This window comes from Octodon degus, unplaced genomic scaffold (assembly GCF_000260255.1).
Source record: "Octodon degus isolate 3935 unplaced genomic scaffold, OctDeg1.0 scaffold00032, whole genome shotgun sequence".
Lineage (NCBI taxonomy): Eukaryota > Metazoa > Chordata > Mammalia > Rodentia > Octodontidae > Octodon > Octodon degus.
Window position 1 is genome coordinate 3,351,426 of NW_004524608.1, and position 9,286 is coordinate 3,360,711.

Genomic DNA, 9,286 nt, shown 5'->3' on the forward strand with positions numbered 1-9,286 from the left:
AGACCACTGAGCCATCTCACCAGCCCCAAATATTTTATTTGTTTTTGTAGAACCGGGGATTGAACTCAGGTCCTTGAGCTTGCCAGGGAAGGGCTTATTCCACTGAGCCATCTCACCAGCCCCAAATATTTTAAATACAATTTAATTTCATCACTTATTTATTTTTCTTATAAGGTCTCACTATTTGTTCAAGAAGGCCTTGAACTGGCAGTGATCCCCCTCCCCCAGCCTCCTGGGTGCTAGGGTTGTAGGCATGCACCACCACATCTGGATATCACTATTTCAAAGACTTCTGTTTTTTGCATTTCTCCATGGATGAGTAAAAACATCATGGATGGATGTTTGGGAACTGTGGTCTAGTGTCTTGTTATAAACAGAGATTCTTAGATCTTGTCTTGCTGTTTTCTTCACAATTAAAAGCAGCCATTACAGTCCTTTTTATTTTTATTTTTTTAATAATCTCTAGACACATTTTTATAATCGCAGCACTTGAGAGGCTGAGGTAGGGGGTCACTGTGAGTTTGAGGCCAGCCTAAACTACATAGAAAAAAAAAACCCAAAACAACCCTTTGGAACAAGCTTTGAGAATTTGAGATATCTAATAGATCTGTGATGTGTTGGATCCGATACTCAGCCTTTTTGTGCATTGTAGTGACTGACCATGAACTACGCTGTGATGTGAAGGTTGATGTGATAAACAGCATTGAAATTATATCTCGGACCCGGGAACTCTATGTAGATGATTCTCCTCTGGAACTGATAGTGAGGGCACTGGATGCTGAAGGTAAAGAGCGTCACAAGATTCAACAAAACAATCTGAAATAAAGCAACATGCATTTATCTTTACCCCTTGGAAACAGGAACTTTAGTGATAAAAGCAGATTGGGAATAAGACTTATTTTTTGATTTGGAAATCATGTTGATAAGGAAGTATTTATTTATTTTGATTTTTAAAAATCATTTTTTGGGGGGCCTGGGAGATGGCTCAGTGGAATAAGTGCTTAAGTGCTTCCCTAGCAAGCGCAAGGGTCTGAGTTCAATCTCCAGTTTCACCAAAAAAAAAAAAAAAAAAAAAAAAAAAAAAATTAAATTTATTTGGTACAGGATCTTGCTATGCAGCTCAGACTCATAGTGATCCTCCTGTCTCAGCCTTCCCAGCACTGGGATTACAGGTGTGCACCATCACTCCTGGTTTTGGTGGCCATCACTGCACGGGCCCAGCAGGGCAAGCGGTACCAGGGATCAAACCCAGGCCCTTTTGCTTGCCAGGTAGAGAGAGGCTTAGACCTCTGAGCTATCTCCCTACCTCTTTCTTTTTATTTTTGTGGTGTTGGGGACAAACCCAGAGCCTGTGCATGTATGTAAGGCAAAAGCTCTGCCACTGAGCCACATCCCCAGCCCTGCCAAAGCAAGGCATACTGGTGCACAACCATAATCCTCGATACTTAGCTAGTTAGTTTGTTTTTTCATGTATTTTAGTACAGGGTCTACAGGGTCTCACTACACAGATCAGATGTAGTGATTCTCCTGTTTTCAGCCTCCCAAGTGCTGGGATTACAGGTGCATACCACTGTGGGGGTGGGGCCGGCATGGCAGGCTGGGGATTGAATCCCCAGCCCCTGCATCTGCCCAAGCAGGCACTTTAATCTGCTGAGCTACCTGGCCAGCCCATGTTTGTTTTAATTTATTTATTTATTTTTATTATTTATTTATTTATTTATTTATTTTTAATTTGTGTGTGTGTGTGGCCAGCTCAGCCCACCAGGGGTCGGGCTGGCTGGCATGTGGTGCTGGAGGATTGAACCGTGGTCCCTGTGCTTTGCCAAGCTTGTTCCAAGGAGGTGCTTTAGACCACTGAGCCATCTCACCAGCCCTGTTTTAATTTATTTTTAAAACAAGGTCTCACAATGTAGTATAAGATGGCCTTAAACTCACTATGTAGCCTAAACTGGTCTCAAACTCACAGCAGTCCCCCTGCCTCAGCCTCCAGAGTACTGGCCCTTAAAACATTTAATTTTATTGCCCTTTCTCTGTAAACCATTAAGAGTAATTTTTTTAAATCTAAAAAATGAATTATTTTGGAATCTTATTTTATGAAAATGTATGTTAATGGATTTAGGGTGCCCATGAAAGAGGCTTTTCTTTAAAAATGTGTAGAAGATGGGGACCAGGGAGATAGCTCAGTAGAATAAGCACTTGCCTGCCAAGTGCAAGGGCCTGAGTTAAATCCCTGATTCTGCAAAAATAAATAAATAAATAAATGTACAGAAGAAATGTAGCATAATTTTGTCAACCAGAAGTTAATCAGCTTGACTCTTTTTTTCCTTTTGGAACATGTGTACAGCCTCAGAATATAACATTTTGTAGAGATAGTCCTCAAAAATACTTTTAATCTATTATAGTGCTTGTAATTGCTTCAGAAAGAGATCTGACATAATTTTCTAGTTAGATTTCCCTTTCTTGTTGCAGGTAGCTGAAATTTTTTGAATACATGATTATACCTTATCTGCTTTTGGCTTGCTCTACAGGAAATACTTTTAGCAGTTTGGCAGGAATGATGTTTGAGTGGAGCATTGCTCAAGATGACAAGTCGGCAAGAGAAGAACTGTCTAGCAGAATTAGGTAAGCTTGAAATCAAACGCAGATCCCCGCACTTTGAAGGAGACCTCTGCCGTTGATGGTGCACTGAGTTCCTCCCATGCATGTGAACTTTGATAATCTTATTGTCTGGACTTTTTTGAAACAGTAAATGTACTAGAGAAAATAGCTTTGATAGAATGGCGCACAGTGTACACATGTACCTTTCTAGTAACTTAATTTGAGTCTGAGTGTAGTGCTATACAGTTACTTGAGCCTGGTATATTATCTGGCAGTCTTGCTGTTTGAGAGGGTCTCCCCATACTGCAAAAGAATGAGTAGAATACTGTGAAATTTCAGAACCAAGGAACAGATCTCGGACCACACCAGTGTTAGTTCTACAGTTCTAGCCACAAGCATATTAAATACTTACTTTATAGTCCTTGTGGAGAATAGAAGTTTTAAAACTACCTTGTATAGAGAAAAAAGAAGAGATAAACTATGTTAAAAACCTCCTAGGGGTTTTGGAGGAAGATATTATTGATTCTTCTAAAAACAGATTTTGTTTCATATCTTTAGGATTCTGAAATACTCTGAAGCAGAATATTCTCCCCCAGGCTATATAGTTGAGATGGAAAAAGAAGAAAAACGAGGAGATATGATTTTGGTGTCTGGTATTAGAACTGGTATTGCTGCTGTAAAAGTCCGAATTTATGAACCATTCTATAAGGTAAAAAGTTTGTACTATAAACTTAAAAACTTCTATCTAATAATCTTTCTTTTTTTAAAATTTGGTACAGGGTCTCACTACACAGGTCAGACTCGTAGTGATTCTCATAGCCTACCCAGCTCTGGGATTACAGACATGTGCCACCACACATGAACTCAGTGGCCAGCTCGGTATAGGGCCAGCATGGCATGTGGCACCAGGGATCGAACCCAGGTCCTTGCACTTGCCAGGCAGGCACTTAGACCACCAAGCTGTCTCACTGGCCCCCATCTAATAATCTTTCTTCTATGAAAAATATAGTTTCTTATGTTTATCTATAGTAGAACTGGCAAGAGTGAGGTCCTCAGTTTGATTCTTGGTACCAAAACAAAAACAAAAACATCATACAGTAGAGGGAGCCAGGAATGATGGCTTAGTAGAATAAATGCTTGCCTGGCAAGGGCAAGGGCCTGAGTTCAACCCCTGGTTCCACTAAAAAAGAGCAAACCAACCAACATACAGTAGAAGCCCTTTAAACAACAGTTCATCATTTGTTTGAAGAACTTTTTTCTTTGTTGTTGTTTTTTTGAGGCAGGGTCTCGCTGTGTAGTTCCTGCTGGCCCTGAACTCACTGTGTAATCCAGGCTGGCCTTGAATCTGAGTCAAGCCTCCTGCTTCAGCTTTCCGAGTGCTGGGATTACAGGCATGCACCACCACACCTGACTTCTCATTTATCCTTTTCATTTTGTTATTCTTAGTCTGAATGACTTCATGATTTATGATCACTTTTCAGGGTAACTAAAATTATGACATGTGATTAGGAAAGAGCATCTTTTCAATTTTCTTTTTTGATACAGAGTCTCACTACACAGTTTAGACTTGTAGTGATCCTCCTGTCTCAGTCTCCCTAGTGCTGGGATTGCAGGCATGTGCCATGCCTGGTTCTAAATCTTGATTAAATTTTTAAAAGAAACTTTTAAGACATGAGATTTTAATAAGGAAGATGGCCTTAAGGATTTTGGCTATGGAAACATTTACTCTCTCTTTTTTCTTTCTTTTTTTATTTTATGGAAAAAATAAAAATTCATAACAAAAATAATAGAATAGCTATAGTTAATACACTTCATATTGTTATTTTGTTATTTTCAAAGTAGTTACTCATAGTACAAGACATGGGCATAAACAGTTCTCCAAATGATACTAACACAAACATTTCTTTTCAATGCATGAAGACAAACTAGTAGTATAACTATAGTATATATATATATATATATTTTTTTTTTCTTTCTCTTTTAGAAAGTGGCATCCGCAATGATACGTCTCCTTGTTTTGGAGAATATCTTTCTTATACCATCCCATGATATTTATCTCTTAGTAGGAGCATATATCAAGTACCAAGCTGCAAAAATGGTTCAGGGAAGAATAACAGGTAAGGTGCTTTATCTTTCCCTATGATTCACATTTCCCAAGTTCTTTCTGTTGATAACAAAACAAGCAACATTCTCATATATATGAAAAATAGTTCTTTGTTTTTTAAAGATTTTATAAAAAGGCCTGGGTGTGGTGGCTGAGGCAGGAGGATCCATTCTGAAGACCAGCCTGAGCTCCAAAGTGAGCTCAAGGCCATCCTGAGCTACATAAGAGACCCTGTCTCAAAGAGAGAGAGAGAATGAGAGAGAGAGAGAGAGAGAGAGAGAGAGAGAGAGAGAGAGATTTTATGACAAAGTGCTTCTTACCCACTGTACTTGAACTAATACTAGGAAGAAATAATCCCCATGTCCCCACTGTACTTGAACTAATACTAGGAAGAAATAATCCCCATGTCTTGGAACAGGTTCATGACATATTTGGGCTACTTAGCTTCAGTGCCCATAGGCATCTGAATTCTCTACTAAAACAACCACCAAGGCCAGGGAGATAGCTCAGCAGCATAAGTGCCTGCCTGGCAAACACAAGGTCCTGAGTTCAATCCCTGGTACCAAAACAAAAATAATAAAAATAAAGTAAAACAACAACCAGAAATTTTCTCCCTTTGTGGGGCAAGTGAAGGGACTTGAATGATTATTGATCTTTGCAAAAGTTGTCTCGAGTGACTCAGTTCCTTAGCCAAAAGCTAATCACTCTTATTGACCCCCGAAGTCCCATTGAGTTTGTTCAGGTCAATTTTTCTTTCTTTTTTTTTGTACCGGGGATCAAATTCAGGACTTTGCAATTGCTGAGCAGGCACTTATGCTGCTGAGCTATTTCCCAGCCCTATTGAGTATATAAAATGTACATTACCTCTTTTCCTTACTAATCAAATGGTATTCCCACCTGCTATTTAGATAGCTAGTTGTAAAGAATACAAGCAATACCAACAACCAACTCAAGTATTATCACCTGTCGCCAAGTGGCTCTCTGTAGAAATTTATGGTGGGAGAAGCAGGTCATGCTCTATTTTCGGCTTGCTTAAAATCATTCTCTTAAGTACCACCTGGAATGGCTGTTGCCGTTACATTTATGTGTCTTTCATGTCTTATAGAGGTGAAATTTCCCCTGGAACATTATACACTGGACTTGCAAGATCATAGAATTACACATAATGGATCTCTCTCTAGCAAAGTGGCTTTACTGGATGAGAAGACGGCCACAGTGACTGCCTTCCAATTGGGCCAAGCTAATCTTGTCTTTGTCCACAAAAGTATCCTTTGTTCAAGTTTTAGCTACCAATTGACCTCTTCCTTATACGTACTAGATATGTTCCTTGGTAAAAATAATTTATTGATCTCGATCATAATGCTGCTATACTTTTTAAATATGTTTTATTTTTATTTTTGTGGTGCTTGGGATCAAACCCAAGGGCCTTGTACATGCGAAGCAAGAGCTCTATCACTGTGCCACATTCCCAGCCTTCTATCTTTTATCATTTACCCCTTCTCTATACTTTATTATCTCCTCTACCACATTCCCCTGATTCACTACATGCCAGCTTCACTTTCTTCCTCAAGCTGCTTTAAACATGCCAAACATGTCCCTATTTCAGAATTCTTGCAGCTGTTCCTCTTCCTGGAGCTCTTTCACCCAGATGTCTGCCTGGCTTATTGTCTGCCTGGCTTATTCCTCCCATGTTGCCTTACCAGAGAGGATGGCCTATCATGGGCAGTCCTTCCAACTAGGCCAAGTTGGAAGAATTAAAGAATTATAAATGTTTAATTTATAATTAAATTTAAAAATTTAATATATAAAGAATTATAGGGGCCGGAGAGATGGCTCAGTGGAATAAGCACTTCCCTGGCAAACATAAGGGCCTGAGTTCAATCCTCGGTTCCGCAAAAAATAAATAAATAAATAAATAAATTTTTATTGTCATAACTTCTAGGAAAGGATAGATAAGAAAAAGAAAGTAGTAAGTAGTTGGGACTTGAGATCTGTTGACGTAAATGTTTATTTACATCTTTAATTATAATTAGGAGACTAGGGAAAATGGAGCCTGGAGAACATGCATGAATTTGATTTCTTCTTCCCTGTTTTCACATGATGATTAAATAATTGAGGAAGATGGTATTGTCTGCAGTGGATATCTAATGTTTTTGAAATTGAGCCAAGCAAGGTGGTACATGCCTGTAATCCCAGTACTTGGGAATCTGAGGCAGAAGGATCATGGTGTTCAAGGCCAGCATGGGCTACACAGTGAGTTCAAGGCCATCCCAGACTTCATAATAAGACCCTGTCTCAAAAAAACAAAAAACAAAAAACAACTATTTAATGGGATTGAGAGTTTTTGTATATATGTTTTGTTGTGTTGTGTTGTGTTTTGACACAGGGTCATGCAGTTCAGGCTGGCCTTGAGTTTATGTTGTAGCCCAGGCTGGTCTGAAACTCATAATGATCCTCATGCCTCAGCCATCTGAGTGCTGGAATTACAGGCATGTGCCACCATGCCCGGCCATAGCCCCAGCCTCTTGAGTACTGGGATTATAGGCATGCACCACCATGCCCAGCTTGTGTTTTTTAAAATATGTTTATGGTACTTAGTGATACAAATACATATTGCATCTTGAATTAGTGCTATATATATTGCATGTTGATCATTTTTCACTTATACCTCCTTCCTCCTAGAATTGGGAATAATTTTTGAATTCACTAAAACTGCTGCATAAGAATTGAACAGAGAAATGCTGTATGTAGAGCTCCATTGGTTTCAATGAAAACAAAGTAGAATTAAGACTTAAATTCTCAGAAAATTGAAATACAACTTGGACTTCATTTCTCAGTGTTTGATTTGGGAGTATACTACTATATGCTCAATAGTATCCTAAGTACTGGAGATATAGACGGAGTAACCCATGATAGGCCGTCCTCTCTGGTAAGGCAACATGGGAGGAATAAGCCGGGCAGACATCTGGGTGAAAGAGCTCCAGGAGGAGGAGCAGTAGAAAGATTCTGAAATAGGGACATGTTTGGCATGTTTAAGGCGGCTTGAGGAAGTGAAGCTGGCATGTAGTGAATCAGGGGAACATGGTAAAGAAGGTAATAAAGTATAGGGAAGGGGTAAATGATAAAAGATACAGTCCTTCTTGTTGAATAGTTCTGTTGTTCATATTGTTTGTCTTACTCATTTATTAAGGAGGACTGTTGAACAAAGTTGTTCTTTAGTCATTTCAAGGAGCAATATTAGCTGAGACACATCAACACCCACAATATAAAGGACAAAAAGTTTTATTTTTTATGAAGTTTATTGGTACAATTCACATATACATAATGATGACATTCATTGTAGGGAATTTGTACCTGTACGTGATATATCTTATGTAGTCTTTTTTTTTTTTTTTTCTTTTTTCCCAGTACTGGGGATCAGACTCCAGACCTTGTGCTTACCAGGCAGGCACTTATGCCACTGAGCTATCTTCCTGGCCCTGTACATGATATATCTTGATTCCTCTTTTTTCCCACCATTCCCCTCCCATCCTACTTGTCTTCCTCTCCTTATTTAAAAATCTTTGTTTTTACTTTATCCTTCTTTCTCATTTTTTTCTTCCCTCCTTTTCCCTCCCCCATTCCTAGTTCCTCTTTCCTTTTGAACAGTTTTTTTCCTATTTCATAATTTCTGTTATACATTTTAATTCTTATTTACCCTTTCAGTTTGTCACACCGGAGCGATAGCATGATATTTACATGTGTGTCTGATTTATTTCCCTCTAAGAGTATGGCCTCAAGTCCATCCATTTAGCTATAAATGTCTCAAGTTTATGCTGCTTTGTTGCCAAGTAGTATGCCATTGTATTAAAAAATTTTTTTTTATCCATCCATTTGTTGATGGGCATTTGGGTAGTTTTCAAGAGTTAGCTCTAACAAAGTGTGTTGCTGTGACCTTAGAGGAAAAGTATAACTTGACTTTTGGTTTTGGGAACTCAGTTCATTGTTGGCAGGCTCCAAGGCAGGGACATCATGGCAGCAGGGTGTGGCAGAGAAAGATGCTTAGTTCATGGCAGCTGGGAAGCAGAGAAGAGAGACGTGCCAGAGAGGAAGGGCCAGAGTTAGATAGATGGACTTATTAGGCAGAACTTAAAGTACAAACTCAAGCAAATAGAATACGGACCAGAGTGGAGAGATGAATGGAAATTATAATCTGAAGCTGAGAATACTTGTGGTTTTGGCAATGGAATTTGTGAATCTATTGAAACTTGGGGGTTGGTTTACAGAATAAAAGCAATGGCCCCCCAGTAGAAACAAAGAGAATGGCTCATTTATAGGTGAAAGGATAGCCCATTTTACAGAAGAAAATCAGGAGTCCAGTTGATTTTGTTAAGGTTAGATTTCTCCAGCCTTTTAAATTTATGAATTTAAAAAGTATCTTTAAGGTATTTTTAGTGTGATATGGCAGGAAAAAAAAAACATAAACAAGCCTAGGGAGTACAAGTATTATAATCTTGGGTAATTTTGACTATTCCCAAAGTTGTACTCTTCTTTTCTTCATGCTAAAGCTTTTGTATTATTATTTTTTATAAATTAAGTTTACTG

General features: G+C 38.7%; 1 protein-coding gene across 1 annotated transcript in view; it reads left to right on the forward strand.

Moving 5' to 3' along the window:
• The window catches only part of Nup210l (nucleoporin 210 like), a 120,190-nt gene that overhangs the window by 15,862 nt on the left and 95,042 nt on the right, over nucleotides 1–9,286 (forward strand). The window contains exons 3-7 of the mRNA XM_023713787.1: nucleotides 653–784; nucleotides 2,529–2,622; nucleotides 3,157–3,307; nucleotides 4,583–4,715; nucleotides 5,808–5,966. Coding sequence (XP_023569555.1) covers nucleotides 653–784; nucleotides 2,529–2,622; nucleotides 3,157–3,307; nucleotides 4,583–4,715; nucleotides 5,808–5,966 — 669 coding nt within the window. The remainder of the gene's footprint in view (nucleotides 1–652; nucleotides 785–2,528; nucleotides 2,623–3,156; nucleotides 3,308–4,582; nucleotides 4,716–5,807; nucleotides 5,967–9,286) is intronic.